The sequence below is a fragment of the Artemia franciscana genome, chromosome 18, assembly GCF_032884065.1.
Source record: "Artemia franciscana chromosome 18, ASM3288406v1, whole genome shotgun sequence".
Classification (NCBI taxonomy): Eukaryota; Metazoa; Arthropoda; class Branchiopoda; order Anostraca; family Artemiidae; genus Artemia; species Artemia franciscana.
In genome coordinates this window covers 23,165,478-23,191,618 of record NC_088880.1, presented here as the reverse complement: position 1 = coordinate 23,191,618, position 26,141 = coordinate 23,165,478, and the positions used below count along the sequence as shown (strand labels likewise).

At 34.8% G+C, this 26,141-nt stretch overlaps 1 protein-coding gene across 1 annotated transcript in view; it reads right to left on the bottom strand.

The window, feature by feature from the left end:
• Nucleotides 1–5,350: 5,350 nt before the first annotated feature.
• Nucleotides 5,351–26,141, bottom strand: part of LOC136038767 (dnaJ homolog subfamily B member 14-like) — a 44,667-nt gene continuing 23,876 nt past the window's right edge. Inside the window, exons 4-9 of the mRNA XM_065722141.1 lie at nt 24,776–24,921; nt 17,912–18,058; nt 14,529–14,662; nt 11,350–11,465; nt 8,536–8,702; nt 5,351–5,564 (exon numbers count right to left, since the gene is read on the bottom strand). Of these exons, the coding sequence (XP_065578213.1) occupies nt 5,446–5,564; nt 8,536–8,702; nt 11,350–11,465; nt 14,529–14,662; nt 17,912–18,058; nt 24,776–24,921 (829 nt within the window). The 3' untranslated portion in view covers nt 5,351–5,445. The remainder of the gene's footprint in view (nt 5,565–8,535; nt 8,703–11,349; nt 11,466–14,528; nt 14,663–17,911; nt 18,059–24,775; nt 24,922–26,141) is intronic.

Sequence of the window (26,141 nt, the reverse complement as noted above, 5' to 3'; positions counted from 1 at the left end):
TATAAATGATTTATAGTGATCCCTAAAATGCCAAACAGCCATTGATGTTCTCTTTAACAAGGAAAGTTCCTCTCTATTTTCTGATATTGTGATTCTAGCAAATTAAATTAGTATCTTCTTGCGAATTTTGGGATGGTGCCTTAGCCGCGATTGAAGGTAGCTTTTCAGAAACAGCAGTGGATACGACTATATCCACATTTATAGTGATAGTGATATTTATAATTATAGAAGAAAAATGAGAATTTAGGTCGTCCGTTCGTTGTCTAGCTGTTCCTTTTTTATGCAATCAACTGGTAGTCGGCAAAGCCGCTCCTAGGGCTGGTGGCACCCGGGTAAAAATTAATTACAGCGTTCTTCTCCCGACTCAAATATAAGCGAAAAAAGGCGAATCAAAGCGTAAAATTTGATCAAAGCGGGCGCCCCCCATTCATGGCACCTAGAGTGGCTTGCCCAGATCACTCCCCTTTTGAAATATTCTGGCTGTGGGCCTTACCCAGTTAGGTGCTTAACTTTATAAAAAAAACTGTAACGGCTTGGATTCGAGGAGGTTGTCTACTACTTAAAAAAAATTCCTGGGCTTGTTTAATTTTCTATTTAATTTGCTTTTAACTTCTTTGCTTCTTCTTCCTTCCTGCCAACAGATTGTTTTGGGTACCCGACTGATCGACAAATCTCAAACAGTAGCTATACAGCAATGCAGCTATACTAAGTGTTCGCTTTCCAGGGCTTTAATGAGAGAAAGAATGAGATGGCAGGGCACACTCTGTGGATGACAGATTGCTAAAGATTGTCCTTTTCAGCCAACCGTCTAGGACCAAACGGAAAGTAGGTCATCCCCAGTTAGGGTTGGAAGACGTCGTAAGGAAAAATTAAGGGAAATAGGAACTCCTTGGGAGGGTGCAGAGAGAGGCTTTGAATAGATTGGAATTGAGGAGGAGCGTGAGTAGCTCGGTTGGCCTCAAGCGGTATAGTGCTGCAGTGAGTTGGCACTTGTTGTGAATGTTTATGTTGGATCATTTGTTTAATCATTGAATCTACATATGGTTTGTCAGCTGCACAAACTTCGGTATTTTTTTCAAAAAATATAAAAAAAAAATCATTTAGTTTGCTATTAAAATTTTGCACCTGTGAAAGTGTGGCTCCATTCTGCTTTCCAGGGCTTCAAAAGAGAAAGAATGAGATGGATATATATATATATAAAATACCACCTTCTGGTATTGGAAAATATCAACAATATTGTTGAAAACCTCCTAGCACAGCTATGCCAACAAAAATGGTGTGTTTTCTGGATGTAATCTTTCGATTCTTGAAGCTTACCCCAAAAAACCTTTCTTACAGCAGTGGATTGACCAGGAAGCAATGTTAATGCTTCTGTTCTTTGTGGGCAGAATACAGCTTAAACAAAAATACAAGTATGCGTGAAGGTAAATTGTCAAACGAATTGTTTGTGCATGTTCAATCCCACTTTCCAAGGGTATAATGAGAGAAAGGTTGAAATGGCTGGAAACGGTCTGCAAGTGAAGGATGATAGATTGCAAAAGATCCTCCTTGTCGGCCAATCGTCAGGGCCAAACGAGAAGCAGGTCGTCTGAATGGGATGGAAAAATGTCAAAAGAAAAGCTTTAATGCAAATGAGAGCTTCTCGGGAGAGTGCAAGAGGGAGGCTTTGAATAGATTAGGATTGTGCGCAGCTGTGTTGGTCTCAGGCGGTCAGGTACTGCAGTGAATTATTAGTAAAAGTTTTCTTCCCATGGGAAATCCAAATCACGTTATGCTTATCAATATAATTTTACTGATATTTGTGGTCTAATCTAGAGTAATAACCTTGAGCTACTAGAGCACTCAGAACTGAGAATGCTAGTCACCAAATAGTGTTGTATCAAATAATTTCCGAGTGTCGTTTCTTTGAGGGCAGGTAAGTAAGTTATGGTTAAAACTATAACAAAGCGCATTGGCAATTCATTTATATCACTTTTCCAAGTAATACATTTTTTTAGTTAAATTGCTGTGGATTATTTGTTATAGACCACTTTATAGGAATGGAAACTTTATGAAAACTTCAACACCATCTCTGTTGCCTTTGCTCTAGAAAAAACACTAAGAATATTTTAAACACAGAAAAGAGGCAAAATTTAAAAAAAAGTGTCATATAACCACAATCTTGAAAATTTCACTGGTTTGTCTCTATCTTTGACTCTTTAATCTATTTTATTCTCCTTTTCGTTTTTCTCCTCTTTTTTTGTTTTATTTTCTCTTTCCTCCAGACATTGTTATCTAAAAGTTGATCTTGGATGTCTAAATTGGGATCCAAGGGGGCGGTTATCCCCCTCATGGTTAGGATAACCATGATTGGGGTATATAGAATGAATGTGAATCATATGAAAATAAAAGTTTATTTACAGTTGAAAATAGACAGCGACATTAAAACAACAAAAATATACTGAAAACGAGGAGGCTGCACTTCCCCATCCTGAACCCAAGTTCTTTATGCTATGTTTGACCTTTGCCCCCAACACTTCATTAAAGACTGCCCTAACATAAAAGCAATGGAATGAGAGCTGTTTTTTTTGAAAAGTAAAAAGGCAAAAATTACCATACTCATCTGTCTATATATATGAATATACATACAAGAATAGTTACATTCTTGTTTTTTTTTTCACTTTGTGAGGAGGACACCACATTCTGAGGATTAAGAAGGCAATTAAATTTTCTTCGAAAGACTGTATCTGAAATTTTCAAACTTTTAAGGTAATTGCCAAACGCCGTTGGCTGGTCTGTTATCAAAGTGAGGACTAGCAGGCAATGCAAATTCGATCACACTTTGATGTTATTGATTTACTTTGGTCTGCTAATCCCCCCTCTGAGAATAGCTTAACAAGCGCTTAGAAAAGTAAGAATATCAGATACGACCTATGAACGGGATAGCAGCGATATTGACAAGCCTTTTCGAGATTATTGAAACTACACGAAGATCGATTTTTTTTTGAAGATAGGATGGGGATTTTTTTTTAAGATTGGATAGGATACTTGTGAGATCATTGCTGAAAGCCCCTTACTAAGTTATTTTTATAGGGCGTATTAGATGGCGATGTATATCATGAAATTCAACGTATATTGAACATACATGGCCATTTTAACCGTCCCTTTTAGGACACCTTATCAATCAATATTGGTCAATTATCTTAAAATAGACATTTATGACCTTCAATTGTGACAGCGACGAAATTCAACCTGCTTTTAGACAGTGAAAACCTCCCACAAAAAATAAAATAAATACATTTCAGAATCCAAACACTTCTAACATAGCTTGTGAAGCTCGATAGGATTTTAAAGGAACAGTTTGTTCGTTCAACCCATAAAACATGCAATTTTAAGCTGCTAAACATGGAAGAGTACAACAGAGTAAAATCTCCATTCCTGAGACATTATTTTGAAATCGTCTGCTGAGGGCGGCTTTGCCAAAAATAAGTCTTTGTTGAAATTGAGTTACAAACGTTATGTTATGGAAAAACGATTTCTCTTTCGAATGGTCAATTTGACATTAGTGTAAGACTTCAGCGCTCTAGCTACAGCCGATTCTGAGATACAAATGCCAAAATTTTTAAACTCGTATTTCTTGGAATTTGGAAAAACAGCTTCGACAAAACCGCTCTCAGCATACGAAACATTGTGGAAAAAAGACAAAATTAGTTAGCTTACGTCTTCCTCTGTATGATTTTACAATTTAATTCGCCTGCCATCTGATATCCACCTACCATCTGGCGTTTGGTGGCACTTGGCATTTTTTCAGTGTAATAATAAGACTAATTAATTTAACAAAACTAATCGGTAAAATTGCGGTAGCAATAAGTTTCTGATCTCAGTTCCTGACAGATAAATGATTACAGAACTTGAAAAAAATTACGTTTTACAATTTGATCCATTTTCATTTCATCCTACAAACAATAACAGGTAAAACCATGAGGAGTTAGTGTAAGACAGTGAAATTTTGTATACCTAAATAAATAACCGTCCTCCGCAAAGTTTATATATAAATAAAATAGGACTTACAATAAAATACGATGATGAAAACTTATGCTAACATAAGTTACTTAATATTTTTCAAATAGGGACTTGGTGGAATACTCACTTAAAGCTTTATACGCAAATTTATTTAAAGAAGATTAAATCAATTACATTACAATATCAATAGCATATTACTAATGAACCTGTAACAAAAAAGACCTTTTAGGTTAAATGCCAAGAAAGCAAGAATAGCATTAAACATGCTTTAGAATGATATTTACTTGAATGAATTGCTTAGTTACGGGTTGTTTTCTCTTCAGTCCTGGTTAAACTTCGTTGTAGCATTGATTCTAGGACTATTTTAGTTGTAGTTTTGAAGATCGCATTTTATTGAAAGTTTTATCTTAGTTTTATACATGCTTGCTGAGGACGGCCCTCGGATGTAGAGCCGAAATATTCATTGACGGTTAAATATTTAACTGTCTCAGCTTAATTCCCATTCTTCTACCTGTTGTTGTTTCTATGCTAAAAAGACAGCGTGGTTTTTGTCGTTAATTCTTCCTTATAACTGAGACTGAAAATCGTACAAATTGCTTCCATAAAAAACGAAAACGTCAGTTGAAAGACTGTTCAAATAAGCAGCAATCGGTCAACCCGACATTGATTCAAACATTGCTTACCCGATCTTACTTAAAATACCATTACAAAATCTTAACCTCAAAATGCGGTTTTGGGTGTTTTTTATTTCAAAAGTATTGATAAAAATTTTCTAAAATGTATGTTTATAAGAAAGCTTGTTCTTAAAATCATGAGAAAGCACCATGAAGATACAACAATATGGTTTGGGTAGATTTGTTTTCAGTGTAGAACTGTGGGTTACTAAATGATCTGTGATGAGGGAAAACGCAGGATGCGAGGGATTCTGCTTGGATGAAAAATTAGCTAAAATCATTTGATATTGCGTGTAAAGTGGTCAATATGGCAGCAGTCAGTCATGTCAGTCATATGACAGTGATTGTTTTAAGTTTGGTACAAAAATATGTCAATAAAATCATGAAAGAAACATTTACAAAAACTTCCCATTTTGAAGATACTTGATTCCCATTTGAAGATACATTTGGTCAATATGGCAGCAGTCAGTCATGTCAGTCATATGACAGCGATAGTTTTAAGTTTAGTACAAAAATATGTCAATAAAACCATGAAAGAAACACTTACGAAACTTCCCATTTTGAAGATACTGTGATAAAACTCTCATCGGACAACTTCAGCCAGAACGATAACATCAAGCAAATTGACAGTGACAGATCAGTGATACATCAATTCTTATTTATAAAAACGAGAGAAAAAATACAAGGGCTTTATTGATTATGACTTTAACTGGGGTATCACAAAACAGCGATAAGTAAACTAAAAACAAAACTAATCCAAAAATTAAAGTCAGGCGGCAAAGGTCTCCATTTTCCGCAAACGATCGCAGCTTTGGGTTGGATAGCTACGAGCCTTGTCAAACATTCGAGCATCCCCGTAAGCTCTTGCTTTCCAAAGTAGATTTTCTTCTAAAATAAAAAACACATAAGCAAATATAAAATACAATACATCTAATGCAGAAAAACTTTACAGAAAAACTAATACAGAAAACAGAATAATCTCCAGTAATAAAATGCCATCCAGCCGTTGGCACATCATATTTCAGAAGTGGAACAAGAATATTAAGAACGATGGAATAACAATAAATAACACAAAAGCAAATGTAAAATACAATACATCTAATACAAAAAACTTCAATAATCATAAGTAATACAATACCATCCAGCCTTTGGCACATCATATTCCAGAATAATGGAATAAGAAGAAACAAAACACAAGAGCAAATGTAAAATACAATACATCTAATATAGAAAAACGTAAATAATCGCAAGTAATAAAATGCCATCCAGCCGTTGGCACATCATATTTCACAAGTAAGTTTAATAGGCATAGACAGGTGTACGGGCATCCAACAGAGGGAAATGTGATGATGCTGAAGAGGCCCCAACCTGTACCTCTTCCCCCAAAACAGAGCCCTGTAACATTAGGGTTGCGATGTAAAACTTTCGTGGCAAATAAATCTTTTTTTTCAAACATGCACCTAAATTCTGAAAAAAAAACTTTACCAGTAAAATTTCGGGGGTGCCCTAGGACCGACGTATTATTTTTTTTTCTAATGTTATCTACATGTACAGATGACAAGCTAAGCAAGGATATACAAAGAATATAATTTTTTATGCGAGACCAGCTTTTATCATACATAGTTAGATAAGATGACCAACCTAGCTGCCCCCTACCCAAAAAGACATCTATAAATTCACTGAGCAGGAGAAACATTGAGCGTAAGGACTATACAACAAAATTTCTAGACACGAAAGTTTCGAACAATGACAAAATTCGTCATTTTTAGCTTGAAAAACGGTGTATTTGTCCTGGATTTTAAGGTTATCTATGTTTTACAACACTTAAAAAAATAAATTGTTTATAGGTCAACGTAAATTATGTTTCCATCACGTTATTTTTTTCATGTATTTCCCCCGCCTCCAAATTCAAATCTCGGGAGGTCTTACAAATACGGAATCATTTTTACTCTAAAGTTTGACTTTTTTGTCTCAATGCTTTAAGAACGACAGCTGAAACACAAAACTCGTTGACTTGTATAATTTTTTTTTTTTGTAAAGCACAAAAAAACTTAATCGCAATGATTGAGGGATTAAAGAGGGGCAACCCCACTCACATACTGAATAATTTCTGATCGTTTTAAAGTTTTATTATTGCTCCTTACATTCAGTTGAAAAACTTACTTTTTTTTATTGTTCAAATGCTAATTTGAATAATTCGGGCCCTAGCAGGCAAGTCTCTGACCCCTAAATATTCTACATTACAATTTTAGCCCCATATTAGTGACTTCAACACCCCGTAATTACCAGCTTTGGTAGAGAATAAAACAATACACGTAATATATGTACTTAATATTTTGCGATTTGAGACAGTAGTCTGATCATTTCAGCTATTATCAATTACGAATCAAAGAGATGCAGTATTGTATTCATGAACTTGGGGAGATGGAGGGGGTTGGAAAATGCTTGGGCCAGAGTGCCACGCTAATTTTGCTTTCTATATGATCCTTAAACGACCGCGCGTCAAAAATGCGTAACGTGTCGACCATTTGTAAAAGATGTGCTTAATGTGCTGTAGTTTTCTACTTCTATATTGCACCATAAACCTCACATTTGTGATCAACAACCTCAGAGACCTTAAAGTCAACTGCTACTTTGTGTGCGCATTGAGGTTCTCTATTACCGCTTATCCTTATTGAATGGGTCACTTCTGCATTTGCTCCCCAGATTGTAAGTTTTTCACCACAAATTTAACTCCCAATGCAAAAATGAAAGTAATTATGAGAATTTATTTAAACTCGACACCTTTACATAACTAAAGAAAGCTACCATTATCGCGGTACCACATACTCTTGAAAAAGAAATGACCTGAAACCGAAGGTCATATTGAGTTTTTTAAGTAGATGCCTTTTGCCAATGAGCAAAAGGCAAATGACCAACTTCATAAACTGGCAAACATCGCCTGAAAGTGGTTTTGCTGAATCCGTTTTTCTAAAAACCCGAGAAAAACGGGTTTGAAAATTTTGACATTTGTATCTTCGAATCGGCTATAACTAGACCGTTATTTTTCTAACCATGTAGTCATTGCTAGTCAATAACCATTTTCGTTCTGCAAATCAGCAACTTTCGGCAAAACGGACCATGCTGTATGTGATTCGGTAAAACCACTTCAGCGAATATGTGAATCGGCAAAGCAGAACTGCAAAATACAGGCAGTTAGAGACGTCTTAAAACAATGTCAATTAGACCATTCGAAAGCAATTTTTGTTACACAAGTTAGTGTATGTAACCTAAATATACATGTCATGAGATAGGTATCAACTTTTGAATAGTTTTGCTTTTATTTAGCATTAGTTATACAAAATAATACATTGGGTAGTACATACAGTATTTGATATTGAGAAACATAAGGAACTTCTTCTAAAAATTCAAAATGACAAAACAAGTTTCACAAAGTGAGCGTTTTCAAATTGCATTCACATAAAACTACTAAGTTTTTACAATCTGTTTATCCAAAACATTGGAGCTTTTCATTCAACTGAAATCAACAAAACAAACGCAAAAAAGTAGAGTAACTCATTAGCTAGCCAACACAGGCGGGTACACTTGATGATGAAAATGATGCTTATTAAGGTCCTATAGAACCCCATCATGAAGGTCTTATAGAAGAGGAAGCATAAACTCCCCTTAATCCCCGTTCAGTTTAAAAACAGAAAACAGAAAAAAAATAAAAATGAATAGAGGGGAAAAGGAAACAAAAAGGAACAAAAAACGTAAAAATGTGCTTACTTTACTGTTTCTCTCTATAACATGACTTCCTTAATACATCTATATAATCCTGTTCAAAACAGAAAAAAGAAGAACGTAAAAAGGTACTAACTGTACTGTTTTTCTCTATAACATGACTGCCTTAATGCATCAATATAATCCTGTTCAATATTCCTCTCAATTCTTCTAAGTGACTCGCCTTGGTAGTGTGTTTCAAAATCTTCTTTGACATAATAAGTGACACCCAAGTTGAAAGTCTGTCTCTCCATTGGGAATTTACTAGAAAAAAGAAAGCTATTAACAAAGCAGATCACATAGAAAAAACAACAACAACATTTGTCTCGAGGGTCTTAAAAAAAAAAAAGTGTTTTCGAGCTTTAATTCTTTGCGGTTTTTAGCTTATCCATACTTATTTCAACAAAATTATCCCTTCCTGCTCAAAATGTATATTTTTACCTTGTATCTTCTTACTCCACTTACAACTTAAAATATTTGTAACATGTGTAGAAAACAACCACTGAAGTACCATCTAATCCTCTTAAGTTGCAACGGTATCCCATCAATGCCACAGCCTACCCATGCAAAGTATTTGCGGATCTTTATAGTAATGCAAACAGGGTTACAGGAGCCCCTACAGCAATCGAGTATTCATATTCGGCTACATGGGGGAGGGATCTTTGGAGGGACAATACCCCTGCCCCCCAATTGACACCACTGCCAGCCACATTTGACCTCACCTACCTTCCATGGGGGAAATAAAAAAGAAGATATCAAGGAGGCGTCCTCCATATTGACCCCCCCCCCAGAAAAAATTCTTTGACTGGTAAACTGACCGGACCGGATGCAATAATTGTATAGGAGAATGATCAAACTGGATGGTAATCATAACATAGCGGTAAAAGAAACTTTTAACTTATATTAAACTTTTATATATAAACTTTATATTTACATATAAACTTTTTTTACATGTAAACTTTTATTTAGCTATGAATTAAAAGCTATGTAGCGACAAATTAGCTATTTATCATTTTTTCATTCTATTAACGTTTTAAGTACAAAGGACATCAAAATTTCAACACTACGGAAAGCTATCCAACTACATAGAGATGTCTTTTTCATTAAAAATTGAGTTCCAGGGTGTTAGTAAATTTAAAGGCGTGTATAGTTTTTTAAGTTTCCACTTAACAACTTCATTTTTCAAATTTCAGTTAAAGAATAAAATTTAATTTTTATGGTCCTCAGTACTTCAGAAACTACTGTGTATATTCAAAGAAGTAACCAACCCGGTAAATAAATAATTCCTTAAACCACACTACCTTTTCAATAACAAACAAAAATGAAAACATATAACTAACATGTAAAATCTTTAACCAAGCCCGATAAAAATTAACAAAAATAGTAACAAATTTTGGCTTAGTATCCGGAGAGCTTTTAGCAACGAAAAAAAAAATAAACAATTAACTCTCACATTGTTCCAGAAAGCAAATTTGTACTCGAGGGAGGGGGCTTGAACCCACCCATTAAAATTTTGTGGTTTCTTTGAATTACTTCATATAATTGTTGTATTATTTGTGTTGCACTGTATTAGTTGTATTATCTTTTAATAAAATTATGTTTAAAAACTAAATACACTTTTTTATATATATAATACTCTGGGGGAAGTAGATTAACCTCTTCAAGTTTGTCCAGTCATGATCCGTTTTTTTCTTTATATATACCGGGTTTATCATTTTTTTTCCGTTTCTCTTTTTCTTGTACGTTTTAGCTGCTCGGCATAATTTTTCTTTTTTCCTTTGATGCAGGCTTCCGAAACAAAAATATTCGGATGTTCTAAATTTATTTTCAACTGTCTTGATTAAAACCATTAGCTGTTATTGATATATTTTCTCTATATTTGCAAATAACAAATACCGTGTAAGTTCACTCTTCACCTCTTCAAACCCTCGAATTTCATCTTCATAGTCATTGGTACTTTAAATGTGTAGTATTTTAACGCGCAAATTTCGAAAATAGATGTTACCATTTCTTATGACACATTTGAGACACAACAAAGCTTCAGTATAGGCACACGCACACGGGACATTAGGACCTATTACTTGCCTCAAAATGAATTTTTTTTTTCAATTTCTTCAATATTTTCTTATGATTTCCCTTCTTAGGTCTAACCATGCTTGAAAACTATGATTTTCTAAAAATACATTTTTCTTTATAAAATTGTTAGGTTTTTAGGGCGGTAACTTATTTTCGACAGTGTTGTCACTTTAAACCATAAAGATAAATAAGCAAAAGTAATTACTTAAATTTGCAAACGCTTTCGGTCCGTAAAAATTTAAAGTTAACAAATCTACTCATAACCAAAGACAATCACAACTTCAGAAGAATCAATGACGTCAGATTTAGGGGGAGGGGAATGTAATTTTCGATATCTAGGGGGGATGTAATTTTCAACACCTAGGGGGGGGGGGGAGTTATCGTCGTTCTCAATGAAAATACAAAAGAAAAAGGTATTTTCAATGAAAAATACCATAAAAAGGAAATTTTTCAAGATCTAGGAGAAGGGGAGGGGACAAAAATCTAGGGGCACACGTCCTCCAATTAACGACACTGCCTTCTGCAACTAAAAACTTCATAACTCCTGATGTAATTCTTGTCTTTTTCATTGAACTACGTTACCGATTCCTCTTAATTTTTAAGATGAATATGGAAAGTTTCGTAACTATGAGTTATGGTCAGCCGAACGTCGACTTACCATGGTCAACTATGGTAAGTCGAATGTGGTAGGTTATGAAAATTTCCACATAACCTCAAAAATTAGATTTGATTTTTACTGTCCTTGTTACTTCCAAAAGTTAAACCATAAAAGCATAAAAAAAACTATTCCTAGATGGAAATGGAGAAGCAAAATGATTATGTAAGGTGAGCTTACGAGGTTTTTTGGTAACTAAAAACTGGGTCAGCTGCTAGGAAGTTGCCAAGGATGGACAAAAAGACTAGAATGAGGAACGGCAAAAGTTGAAGGATTAGACCCCAATTGGAAGGAACCTGAAAATAGAAAATAATTTGTAAGAATATTAGACTTAGAGCAGTATATCAGCACAATGGCATTGCTAAGACAATTCTTGAGCAATATTTAGGACAATAATAACAACTACTAATTGATATTTGTGGTAGCGAAAATAACTACTTGTTTTGTTGACGAACTTTTAGCAAGCCCAATTGGTTTTCATAAAAAAAATTTGTACTGTTTCTCTCCCTCTCTAAAAAAACAAGTTTAATAAGGATATAGGTCCAAATTCACCCACAATAGAACCATCATCCATTTAAAAAATACGCACAATTTTACCACCTTTCCAAAAATTTCAAAAAATCCATGAAAATATAATAAAGATATAGCTCCATAATTACCCACAGCCGAACCATCATCCGTGTAAAACACGCACAATTTTAACAGCTTTCCAAACAACTTAAAAAAAATCCGAGAGCAGAAACTGATTAATCTAACCGAATTATTTATCTTGAATGATATAAATAATACGCCTAACGAATTCAATGAAATTATATCATGTCATGTCTAGCCGCCCTGCTTTTGAACGATTTAAGGAATTCCGATATAAATATACTTCCCCAACTAAGAAAAAACACTCCAAAGCCATTATTGGCGCACAGGCCATTGAACCGACGGTTCAGTCACTGGGTCTTTTTACAGGGACAAGTAGCAAGCCTCTCACCCAGCCTTCATGCAGCGAAGATCGATTTCCGGGCCCTGCATTACAAAACAGAGCATCAGTTCACCGTCGTATATTCAGTACATATTTAGTATATTCCCATAGATCTTACATAAATATTTTTAATTGGATTATATTTCGCGGTATATTTCTGAGAAAATTTTTCCAAGTACTTTTAAGTAGCTGCACTTCCATTTAACCGAAAGTAATGACGTATAGCTCGAGATTAGTTGACAGTTTTGTGACCATTATAAGTTAGGTAGACGACGAATCAACAATAAATACCACTAAAAAAAAAGAAATTGGGAATGAATAGCACATTTAAAGAAGGACCAACAGCTAAATAATTTTGGAGGTAAAGCAGTGTGCTTGTTGTGACGTGATTCTATGGCCGTCTTTTATTACGGATTTTCTTATTTTTATTGGCAGAAATATAATGCCTCATTATTTTCTTTATTTAACGAGATTTTATGGAGTTTCATGCAAACAATATCCCACTTTCTTCATCGTTATAAAAACGTTTTGTTTCAATGTTATAACGAAATTCTATTTTAGCTATATTTTGACTATAGTTATACGACTCTCAACGATTTTGAGCGCTGTTATGCAGCCGCCCTTTAGGGAAAAACTTTGCCCAGCCTGATTTTAGACCATGTTGGAATGGGATAAAACTCAAATGAAAGTGTGTAGACGTCCTGGTATTCTAAGAGACCTTCAGCAGATTTTTCCTAGATCCTTATCTATTATTTGAACCAGCCCCATGTCTCACATTTCCGGATTATATAAATGTTTTATTAAAAACAATCTTTATTTTGTTTTAGGCTACATTTCCTTATATGTGATAAAGCGATAAATTTTATGCAAAAAATAGATAGTAACTAAACCCACAACTTAATGTCTAAATCCCTTATTCATTTATTGTGCATGTTTTCCTTTTCATTACCTGATTCAACTGATCTGATTTCAACCCTTTAGGAGTATGTGACATCTGGAATAGTCTCTTGCAGACGTCACTCGTTTTACCGCTTTAAAAAATAGTAACAAGTCCCTTGGGTTTTGATGGATTATTTTTAATTGTTTATTCTTCCAACACGGACAATGGTAAACTTCTCCGTGTATGGCATGGAAAAATCGCTGTATGGCTCCGTCCTAAGGTGCGGACAATGAGCAATTTATAAGAGTTGGATTTTAGGCATTTAACATAAGAAGATAGGGGTTAAAACAGCCAGCGGCACTGACAGTGTAGCATCTGACAACCCTGTTAAAAAAGTACAGAAATTCAAAGAAAATTGAATAATTAATATAATTAATCTGCATTGAACTGGGATTAAGGCGACTCGGTACATTAAAATAATTCTGAGTCTCAGCGTCGGCTGACCGTTATAAAGACAAAGAGCTCATAACTAATTTACCGAAGGGACTAGTCATCATCTACAGCTTTCGATTATTTGTAGTTTGACTACGAGATTTGACTAAAAAAAAGCAGGGAATATCGCGTCTCTTTTGTTGGTAAACTTGTCAATCAAAGCGGGTTTCACCACAAGGAGCTTCCAAAGCGGTTAAACTGCTCAAATGATAATTTCTTTAAGCTGTCTTTTTGGCGTTTTCCTAGCAAGTGTACAAGGACATTTCGTGGATTGCCATTTCACGAAAATTAAAAAGACAATTCTGATCCATTTACTAATTAAAAAAGAAAACAGCAAATTCACACTTTCTGATTATGTAAAGTTTCATTAAAACTGAATATCTCTATCTCTGGCGTAAAACCCAAGAAGTTGAGTGCTTTTTCTACGATTTCCAGGAAATTGTCGGCTTCTGATTTCCTGTCATTTAATCGGATATCTTATCCAAGCCCTGAAAGTTAGAGCAATGGCGCCCAGTCATGTCCCAAATAGTTTAGCCACACAAACTAAAAAAAGTTCATAATAGCTGAAATCTCTCTGCAAGAATCATTTCTCTGATAAATAATCAGTATTCATTTTCTTTCAATAATAATTTTAATTCAAAATTCAATCTCCATACAATAGGCCTAGGTTAACCAGGATAGGAAAATTTTTGGCTAGGTTGTGTAGGCTAACTCGTTTCAGGCCGGTAGGCCCACTGTTTACATAATTCTGCATTCCTTACCCTACCATGAAATTTCAAGAGCATGAAAGACGTCTATACGACAGTTCTAGGATAGGCTAAAAAGGAAAATCGGACTACACTTGATGGCGTCAGTAATTTTTTCGACATAAGCACCAGTTCCTATTCTAAAAACTCCCCAATACATTTGTTATTGAACTTATAGCTTTTGGAACCAGTTCATGGAGCATCGTTAGGAACAATGTATAGCCTAATTGCAAAAATAATAATTGAAATTTGGTTTCACAACAAATACCTGGTGAGATTGCCTCGTGTCTTGATACCTGCCGTTCGAAGATTCCCAACGATTTCCTCGTCGAGTGTATACCGTTTGTCCAGGAAATCCATTGCCAAAAAACATGTGAAATAAGTCCTCTGCGCTAATGTCCGCTACAAGAATAAAAATAATATATATCATAAATAAAACTTGCAGCAAAACTGGACCAGTTTATACTAAGTTGTAATTGCTACAAAATTTAGCGTTAAGAAAGAAAAGAATAATGAAATAATGAACATAAAAAAAGATATGAATATGAATATATGAAATAATGAATATGAAATGAATAGATAATGAATATGAAATAAGAATAAAAAAAAATAATGGCGTATAAATGAAAAGAAGAAACGCAGCTACTCACACAACTTGCAAGGTTTATAGAAAACCACAGCTAAGATCTTGGAATAATTCTTGTATGAATTACGAAATGTTAAATCTAAATGGGGAAAAATAAGTAAGCATGCACAATAGTTTTTTTTTCTCGTCCTAGCTCAGTTGATTCCCTTTTCTACTTGGTATTCAACAGTATCCCTATAGGATAGGTGCATTGTTCTTTCTTATCAACAGCATCCGTCAGACTTCGAAAACTAGTACCAAAAACTGGTTAACAAAATCAATCACATTCGAACACAATTTGCGATTATCGTTTTTCGAAAGCCCAAAGAATTTACATAATAGTTTATGACGAAACTTGAAAGTTTTATATTTACAAAAGGTTTAGTCAATATTTTCCATTTGAGAAAAAAGAAAAAAAAAGGAAAAAAAAAGAAAAAAAGATGGGCTTTGTTCAAATACCTACAGTTTTTGCAAATTAAACTTATTTATTCGAGATCCTTAAACATCGAAATTTTGTTAAGAAAAGAGCAATATTAAGATGCATTTTTCAAAGCAAAATTAAAAAAGGTAAGTCAGGATATGCATAAAAAGAATCAATAAAAGCTGTTTAACAAAACTATTTTTTTCTCAGAATTTAAGTGATAGCAAAGAATGTACAAATCCAGCGAGTAGTTGAATAATGGACCCATTTTTAGTATACAATAGAAGAATTCCAAAATGAGGTGTCAAAAGCGCCTCCAAAATTTCCCCTGTCAGAGACAACGCTCTAGCGTTGCCAATGGTAAAGAACCACAAACCTTCAGCGTATTATTTTATTTTCTGTATTATTACAGGACAGCTTCATATGGAAGGGGTGGTCCTAAAAAACTTCGGAGAGGCTTCATTCAATTAAAAACTGAGAGTGATTAAAGGCAATTCATTCAATTAAGTGATTAAAGGCAAACTAGCCCCCCTCCCATTCGCTCTTTTGGTACCCGGCCCCAAAATAGCTTCCGAAGGCATCTGTTCAAAATTTCGAAATAGCATCTTTCTTTTTTTGCACCTTTTCACCTTTCTGATTTAATAGTTTAGTTACAAATTCAACGGAAAAAAAAAGATTAGCCGACATTTTAATGCAGGTCATAGGCTCAGCTTCTTTGTAGTATCACTAAAAATTGAATATTAAGATTAACAGTATCTCTATTTATTGTATAAACTGATTTTTATGGCACTTGGTATTTACCAAGTGACATATAGCGATCGCAAATTCTGTCGGCCTGTCTGTGTGTCTGTCCCGGTTTCGCTAGTTTAGGCACTTCCAGATAAGATAGGACGATGAAATTTGGCAGGCGTATCAGGGATAAGACAGGATTAAATCAGAAACAGTCGTTTCCCCGATTCGACCATCTGGGTAGGAGTGGGGGGACGGTTAATTCGGAAAATTTAGAAAAAAAAAGAGGTATTTTTAACTTACGAACGAGTGATCGGATCTTAATGAAATTTGATATCCAGAAGGACCTCGTGTCTCAGAGTTCTTATTTTAAATCTCGACCGTATCCGGTGATACTGGGGGAGTTCGAGGAGGGAAATGGGAAATCTTGGGAAACGCTTAGAGTGGACAGATCGGGATGAAACTTGGTGGGAAGAATAAGCACAAGTCCTAGATACGTGATTGACATAACCAGAATGAATCCACTCTATTTGGGGGAGTCTTAATTCGGAAAAATTATAAAAGTTGAGGTATTTTTAACTTAAGAACGGGTGACCGGATCTTAATGAAATTTGACATTTAGAAGGAGCTGATGTCTCTGAGCTCGTGTTTTAAATCCCGACCAGATTTGATGATATTGGGGGAGTTGGAGGGGAAAACCGAAAATCTTGGAAAACGCTTAGAGTGGAGAGATCGGGATGAAACTTGGTGGGTAGAATAAGCAAATGTTGTAGACACGTGATTGACGTAATTAGACTGGATCCGCCCTTTGGGGAGTTAGGGGGGTCCAGTGCTTTGCAAGTTCGGTGCTTCTGGACGTCCTAGGACGATGAAAATTGGTAGGCGTGTCAGGGACCTATACAAATTGACTTGATAAAGCCGTTTTCCCCGTTTCGACCATCTGGGGGGCTGAAGGGAGAGGAAAAATTTGAAAAAAATTGGTATTTTTAACTTAAGAGTGGGTGATCAGATCTGAATGAATTTTGATATTTAGAAGGACCTCGTGTCTAAGAGCTCTTGTTTTAAATCAGAACCGGCATTAAGCCTCTGATTTTCCTTTGTAAAATTTCTATCCCTAGAAATAAGTAAAGCACCATTAAACTGAATTAAATTTAAGGAGTGATTGAAAACATATCCAGGCAAAGCAGAACTGAAACATCTGAAGCAGAATCATGGTTTGTTTGTCAAGGTCATGGCTAGATTTGTTTCAGAACTTTTAGAATAAACTTAAGCAAATTATTCATTCTCTAACGTAGGACCGAGCCCAAATGCAAGCTTGAACATTTTCTCGCCTGGATTATTGATAAGTTAATACCAAATCAATAATATATCTTCTTTTTAACTTTTCCATGTGGACATTGCCCCTTTTTCAGGGGACCCCACTTCCCTATAAGAATCTTCGAAATCGAGCATAAAGCCAAGTTTCAAAAGAAAAAATTAAACTTACTACACCCCCCCCCCCACAGGAAACCCCTTGCTATACTGATTCTCAGTTGTGTAATTTTTACAAGATGTAAAAATACATGCAGTTTCTTAGGCTACTTCAAAAGATCCCTCCCCAACCCATTCCAGTGTTTGTTACAAAATTTTTGGTTCGTTCAACTTGCTCTGTAACAATGATGAAATGTATACATCCAGGGTAAAGTCAAAGATGTCCTTTGGTGGCGCAGTGGGTTTGATTTCAGCTTGGTATTACCCGACCCAGAGAACCTAGCTGTAATAACAAACTGCAGGGCCGACACAAAGACCTTAGCAGTCAAGAAGCGTCGTTAATCTGATATAACTTTCACTACTACTGCTATTACTAAAACCAAGAATAAATAAAGTGTAAGGAGACCTTCAAAGTTAGTAGAGTAGTAAGGTCCACGAGGTGATGAGTGTCTAAAATGCCCATGTGTATCCATCTGGTCCTCCTCACCTCCATATAAATCGTACTTTCTTCTTTTCTCTTTGTCACTCAAAATGGCAAAGGCGTTGCCAATCGCTGAAAAATACAAACTAAACTTGTCTAATAGCATTATTTTGAATGTTTCCCTTTTCAGAATTTTCTCAAGGAATGATTCTCCCAAAGAAGGAAGAAACAACTGAGGCTGCTGTGAATAAGAAAAATTGAAAAAAATCAGCGGTTTTTTTTACATAGTGAACCGAGTTTCATAGTAAACATAGTTTTCACGAATCGCTAGTTATTTTTTTTCTTCTTTTCTCTTTGTCACTCAGAACGGCAAAGTCGTTGCCAATCGCTGAAAAATACAAACCAAACTTAATTCTTAATCTAATAGTAACAATAAATCAATATTGCTCATTTGTAGCTTTGAATTAGGTTTGCAAATAGACTAAACAGGCCCTGAAACATAAGTGATATTAAAAGCTTTTTTATTTCTTTTATTAAAAGCACAATAGAAACATTGAATTCAAATTGCCTTTAAGTACAATTGTTATTTGACCTTTTGTTACTTACTTACGCCAGCTATGTTTACTTACAGTAAACATAGTTTTCACGAATCGCTAGTTATTTTTTTTTTCTTCTTTTCTCTTTGTCACTCAGAATGGCAAAGTCGTTGCCAATCGCTGAAAAATACAAACTAAACTTATTTCTCAATATAATAGTGACAATAAATCAATATTACTCATCTGTAGCTTTGAATTAGGTTTGCAAATAGACTAAACAGACCCTGAAACATAAGTGATATTAAAAGCTTTTTTATTTCTTTTATTATTAAATAAAAAAAACAAGTTTTTTTAACTGAAAGTAAGGAGCGACATTAAAACTTAAAACGACCAGAAATTACTTCGTATATAAAAGAGGCTGCTTCCTCATCAACGCCTCGCTCTTTACGCTAAAGTTTGACTCTTTCTCTCAATTCTTCTTTTTAAAACAGTAAAAAACTTTAGCGTAAAGAGCGGGGCGTTGATGAGGAAGCAGCCTCTTTTATATACGAAGTAATTTCTGGTCGTTTTAAGTTTTAATGTCGCTCCTTACTTTCAGTTAAAAAAACTTGTTTTTTTTATTTAATTTCTGGACGTTTTTGAATCAATGCATGTTTTGATTTTGGCTCTCCGCAGAGGAATAATTAAAACAAAATTTGCATTTTTTTTTTGGCTAAATGGCTTTCTCATAATTTTGATCGAATGATTTTGAGAAAAAAAGAGCGGGGGAGGAAGCCTAGTTGCCCTCCGATTTTTTGGTTAATTAAAAAGGCAACTAGAATTTTTAATTTTTTACGAATATTTTTATTAGTAAAAGACTTACGTAACTTATAAATTAGCTTACGTAAAGAACTTTTGTATTCTCATTGTTCCCCCCTTGTCAGATCCTCGCTCTTTACACTAAAGCTTAAATTTTGTCCCAATTCATTAAGAATGACCCCAGAATCACAAAAGCCGTATAATAAATAGTTGAAATTACTAAAAATACTTTAGCGTAAAGAGCGAGGTATTAGGAGGAGGTGAGCCCCTCAAATGGGTAATAATTTCTGTTTGTTTTTAGTTTTAATGCTGCTCCTTACATCCAGCTGAAAGAACTTTTTCATATTTATTTTTTCATTTTTTTTTTTAATAATGCTAGTAAATCCTGCGCTCCCTTCATGGAGATTTTCTTCCCCCATGACAAACTATCGATGGAAAGTTCCCCCAGCATATCCCCCTCTTCTCAACCCCTCCCCCAACCAAAAAATCCTCCTGAAAACGCCTGTACACTTCCCGATAACCATTACTATATGTAAGCACTGGTCAAAGTTTGTAACTTGTTGCCCCTCCCACGTTGACTGTGGGGGAGTAAATCGTCCCCAAAGACATAGTTATAAGGTTTTTCGACTACGCTGAATAAAATGGCTATCTCAGAATTTTGATCTGTTGACTTTGGTAAAATAATTAGCGTGGGAGGGGGCCTAGGTGCCCTCCAATTTTTTCGGTCACTTAAAAAGGGCACTAGAACTTTTCATTTCCGTTAGAATGAGCCCTCTTGCAACATTCTAGGACAACTGGGTCGATACGATCACCCCTGGAAAAAAAAAAAAAAAAAAAAAAAAAACAAATAAACACGCATCCGTGATCTGCCTTCTGGCAAAAAATACAAAATTCCACATTTTTGTAGATAGGAGCTTGAAACTTCTACAGTAGGGTTCTCTGATACGCTGAATCTGATGGTGTGATTTTCGTCAAGATTCTATGACTTCTAGGGGGCGTTTCCTCCTATTTTCTAAAATAACGCAAATTTTCTCAGGCTCGTAACTTTTGATTGGTAAGACTAAACTTGACGAAACTTATATATTTAAAATCAGCATTAAAATGCGATTCTTTTGATGGATGTATTGGTATCAAAATTCTATTTTTTAGAGTTTTGGTTACTATTGAGCCGGGTCGCTCCTTACTACAGTTCGTTACCACGAACTGTTTGAAAAGCACAATAGAAATATTGAATTCAAATTGCCTTTAAGTACAATTGTTATTTGACCTTTTGTTACTTACTTACGCCAGCCAACTTTACTTATTGTGATCTTACCTTCAATAAAGAATTAATACACCAATCATTAAAAAAAAAAAAATATATATCCAAGTTTCGTATGTTTGTTTGCTGTATTTAAGAACGAGAATAAAGCAGGGATACCTTTTGTTATTAAGTTAAGTCAAACTGGTTTCTAAAGGAATTATCAAAAATTTGATAACCAATTTTTTAAGGTTTTTTTTGCACTAATCTTTATTTCTAGGGAACACCCTTATTAAAACGACAAGCTATCATTTAATCGATTACTTATAAACAAAAACCCAAGAAAAAGAGCAAAATACGACATGTGGCATCTGAAAGACTGAAATAATAATTACACTAAATTTCACACTTACCCTGAATGGCACAAATTGACAACGATATAATTTGTCAAGTATTTTTCAATATATTAAATATCTTGTGTTAAGAATTTGTTAAGCTTATTAAGTATTTTTATTAAGTGTATTTATAACTTTACTGAACTTTCTTTTTTAACCGTTTTCAGATTTTTATTAAGTGTATTTATAACTTTACTGAACTTTCTTTTTTAACCGTTTTTGATTTAATGTTAATTACAAGTTGCAAGATTATTTAATTATTAATAAAATATGCTGTGTATATTTACAGGGAATGCACCAAACTCACTGAACCTTGAACTAGACACATTAGCTTTAAATATAAAAACTACAATAAATGAAACTCTATTCCTTCTACCAACATTTGTCCCTAAAGACCCTCACCTCGCTCTCAAGGAACAATAACTGTTCAAACACAATATTTTGTAAAAATTGGTCCAAGATAACACTATTTCGTATTTTACCCTCAAATCTAAGCTTGTGATCTTCATGTCAGGACCTGAGTATAATAAAACAGAATAAATAGAACAGAAAAGAATAAAAACAGAAAATCCGAGTTGTGTTAAGGGGAAAAAATAGACGGAGCAGAAATTTGCTCTGATGAATTCCATAGCAAAATAAAGACTGGAAGTAATTTGCTTAGTTTTTATTTTAACTTTTGTTTTTATGCTTAGACTTTTTCATCATCGTATAAAAAATTTAAATACATAAAATGCAATTAAACGACAGTAAAAATTGAAAACATTTGAACTCTTAACAGTCTTCTGGGTACCCAGAGTTGAGGTGAATAGCCCATGTTTGGCACCCTTATCTGAGGTAGGCGTAAGGTAGGTGTAACCAAGCACAAATCAAACGTAGTGGAAACAACAGCTCTCCATTATGGAAACTTCAAATTTCTCCCAACTGGAGAAGGCCACAATTTCCTTAGCAACAACGCGGCTGAAAGTGACCTCAAGTGACCACTTTAACGCATTGTTGTTAGTTACAGCTAATTGAGGAATCCCCGACAACAGCCTACTTCTTTTTCTCTTTCTACGCCTTTTGCAAGAACAGTGATGTGATCAGCCACCGTTATTTATTTTTTTTTTTTACTCTATCGTCTTTAGGGCGGTTTCGAGAGTATCTCCAACCTTCTGTCATGGCCTGTGCCGCCTACATCTTGACCATATTCTCTTTGCCATTTTTTAGCTGACTTTTGAATTTCTTCAACAACTCGTTGGCAGCCAGCTCCTTAGAACCAAAAGCTCTTTATTTCGCTTACGAGATTTTTAGAGATCTGCAGATTTTGGAAATCTACTGCTTATCTTTGCAAACAAGTTTCCCCAACCTGCTCCTCTTTCAGCAGCTCTTCTTCTTCCAAACCCTGTCACTCCTTCCCACTTATTTCCTTCAAGGCCTTTTGTTCTTCTAGGTAGGAGTTAGTTTTTCTTGCGGACTTTGCAGCCAGTTTTTTCGAATCTTCAGCACCAGGAACACCAAACGCACGCCCTTTGAATCTCTCCAACTCATCCCTTAAACACACGTTTCCATTCAAAGTTTACTCATTCTTAAACGGTGTATTTTTGCAGAATATTCTCCTGGAAGGATAAATATTGGAAACTACGCTTGTAGACCATATAAAATAATTAAAACTGTTTTACGACAACAAACGAGTTTGCAGTCTTATCTGACCTTGTTCCGGCTATCATTAATCCTTCCCAACTTTGATTTAAATCCAGATAACTAGACTAGCTTCAATTGGTCTACTAGAAAGTCTTTTTCTGTTGGTAACAAATAACTTTCTGACAACATATAAAACACTGTGATGGAAAATCATTTCGAAATCTTACTGGGTGCAAAAAAGTTAAAGCTTTTAATAACTGCTAAGTCTCTTTGGTAAGAGCCCCCTTCAGACGGAATCTTGTTGCCAAACAGTGTTGATTCAGAACATGAAGAACGAATTCTGAACATAGATCACGTCCTGAACACAGACACATTTCTTGACATACTCGATATACCACTAAGAAGCACTAAAACTGAGCTGTTTACAAGGTACTAAAAATTGCACCAACACGAATTACAATTACTTTAGGCGGTTAAACAGACCCCTGAAAAAGGGAAAAAAAAGAATGCTGATATCGTGTTGTGCGGCAGTAACTATTTCCAAATTGTTCTGTCTTCTCGTGTGTGTTCGGGGGTGGGGAGAATACATCTGTGTTTTGAGGTTATTAAAATTTTTGTCTAAAATTGATTACCAAATCTTGGTGGCGTTTGTGGAGTGAGTCAAGCCCCAGTAATTCAACTGTTTTTTTTTTATATATAAGAAGTATAGCTTTCTCCCATCATAATTTTAAAAACATATATTTGCATGGCCTCAATATCTTGACTTGGTTGAGTTTAACAAGATGCTTGGGCCCCAAATGGGAAACGCGTATTCTAGTACAGACAGAACGTAAGCCATGTTGGCCAGTTTCATTGACAAACAATGCCTCTTGAATATATTTTGATATCATGTTTGAGGGGCTTCAGACACCCCAGTAAAAAAGAAGTTTGCTGTCGTAATAACAAATTATTGGTCAGTCGAACTCAGATAAAGGTTGCAATTTCTGAAGCAGTGGTAATTAGAAAAATTTTCTCAGAACATAGTTATCTTGAAAATGCATTTTTGAAGATTCAGTTATTGGGATTAAGGTTCACTCTGTACTAGGTTAAAGAAACTGCTACAAGCTCAGCTAGGCTGTTTATATTGCCAGGCAATATATTATATTCTACAACAACATACAAGCAAAACTACAAATCTACAAGTCGAAAGGAGACTACGAAGAAAACACCCGTCTACTCACAGCCTTCAGGAGATCAACCTCTTAGCAAGAGCAAAAAAGGGACTTAGGGAAATAAATTCTATTTTAGAATGGATCTTCGTTTGAATTTAAGGACTTGGTAGCAGTCCTGATACCAGCATACAAAAAGGAAAAAAAACACCTCATAAAATCTAAAAGAATCCCCCCTCCCCATGAGAAGCTCTATCTTAAAAAAAAAATCACATTAGTACATATTCTACCACGAAAATATAATTTGACAGGTCCTCCCCCCTTGAGTACAGACCTATGAGCAGACATATCTACTAGAAAGAGGAGGTCACTCAAGATCGTAATTCTGAATTTAAAAACACAATTTGGAAGTGTTCACCTCATTCATATTTTTTTTTACTTAACACCCGCATTCTACCCCTCCTTCCCCCCTGTCCTACCGCTTAGACTTGTATGGAGGCTTTCTTAAGCTGTAAGGCTTGGGAAAAAATGTATTCCAATAAACATTCCAACTAACTAATATACACTTTGTAAGAACTTCGAAATAAATTTCTAATTAACATGAGGTAACTTTCTCAAGTGATATGCGGTTTCTTCATTAAACAACAAGGTTGCAGGATTCTTTGAATACCCTTTTAATCTTAAAACGTAAAAAGTGCATTTCATTCGGTTTTTCAGGGATATAGTCCCTCGCATCTAAGACACTTAACAGGAGAGAACCCACTCTCTAAGCAGGTGTGAGAGAGGCCTACATTTAGCTAGTTTTGAACAATTAAGCAGACGGTCTGAATCCTTCCTGCACAGCCTAAAGTTCGTCCTATGAGCAAAATGTTGTGCTTCTAGAGCGCCACACACATGCGTGCTTATATTGGCAAAATCCCTTTGGCGAATCATTACTCCTTATGACAAGCAAAATTAACTCTGATTGGTCGAAAGTAAAAATGCTTAGACCAATGGTGTCTGGCTAGGCTCAAGTAAGCAGTGAAATCAATTTTTGGGGAGTTGGTGGTTTTAATTAACTCTACAAAATTAATTAATACCCAACAGGAAATTGACTAATTAACAAGACTAACCCTTAAACGCTTCGGCAGCTCCCGGTGTCTTATTTTTGTCAGGATGAAATTGAAGGGCTAGTTTTCTGTATGCCTTTTTTAAATCTAATTCACCAGCATCCTTTTGAACACCCAATACTTCATAGTAGTTTTTACATGCTTTAATCCTGAAATAAAAGAAATTTGAGAGAGGGAAAAAAACACTGCTTTGGTAAATTAAGATCCACCTGGTTCCATTTCCTGTTGGATTATAATTTGTCTCATGGAGCGTGACAATTCGCTGTTCAGTATACTTGACTGGGAGTGACGATTGCGCGAGCTAGATTATGACATTAATGAGCAAAGAGAGTATCATTCGCGATCAAACTGAACAAAAAGCTATATGGACAAATTGCTTTAATACCACAGTTAACTTGAGATGTTACAGCTTGGATATGATTTTTGAGTTATTAGAATTTGTTTTATACAATACTTATATAAGATTTGACGGTGATTTGTAAAAGCAAATCGTGGGAATTCCCATGGGGGGGGGGGGGAATGCCAGCCCATTTATAGCTGACTTGTTTTTAAGTCAACTAGAATATAAATATATGATGGATAAGAATAATCCAAATAATTTAAAACATGTTTTGTCAAATAATAAAAGATATTTAGATGATATTTTGGTCTTAAATTGTAAGGATCTCATTAATATTTCTAAAAATATATATCCATCAGAGCTTACTCTTGAACCTAGTCATGGCGCTGGTCATGAAGATCATTTCTTAGATTTAAATATTAATATTTGTGATAATAATAAATTAAGTTTTAAAATGTATAATAAAACGGATGATTTTGATTTTGAAGCGATTAGTTTCCCATTCCCTGAAAGTAACATACACTCAAATATCACGTATTCGGCGTTTTTCTCACCGTTACTTCGTTATGCAAGGATTTGTAGTAATTATATTGATTTTAATCAATATAATTGATTCTTTTAAATAAATATCAAAAGAATTATCTGGAAATACTTAAAGAAATTTTCAACTAATTTCGGAGGTTCGACAAATGATGATGCAGCGCCATTTATTTTGAATTGTGTTTCTAATAGAGCGGATTTTTTTTTTTTTAAATAGCCACATGGTAAAGATGAATTCTATAATTGTTTAGTTCATTCAATTTTTTTTTGCAATGTGTTAATATTTGTGATTTGGTAAAATTTATCATATTTAGTTTACCTATTGTTGCTAAAAAGAGGGATATATTAACAGGATAAGCTTGTTTTGGTGTTACTTGGTTGTTTTACATTTTCTGTTTTTTTTTTTTTTTATAGGCATGTGTTTTGGGGGTGATACCTGACACGGAGATGTCATGGATATTCTGTGGTAGCCACAACATTTGGCTGGGT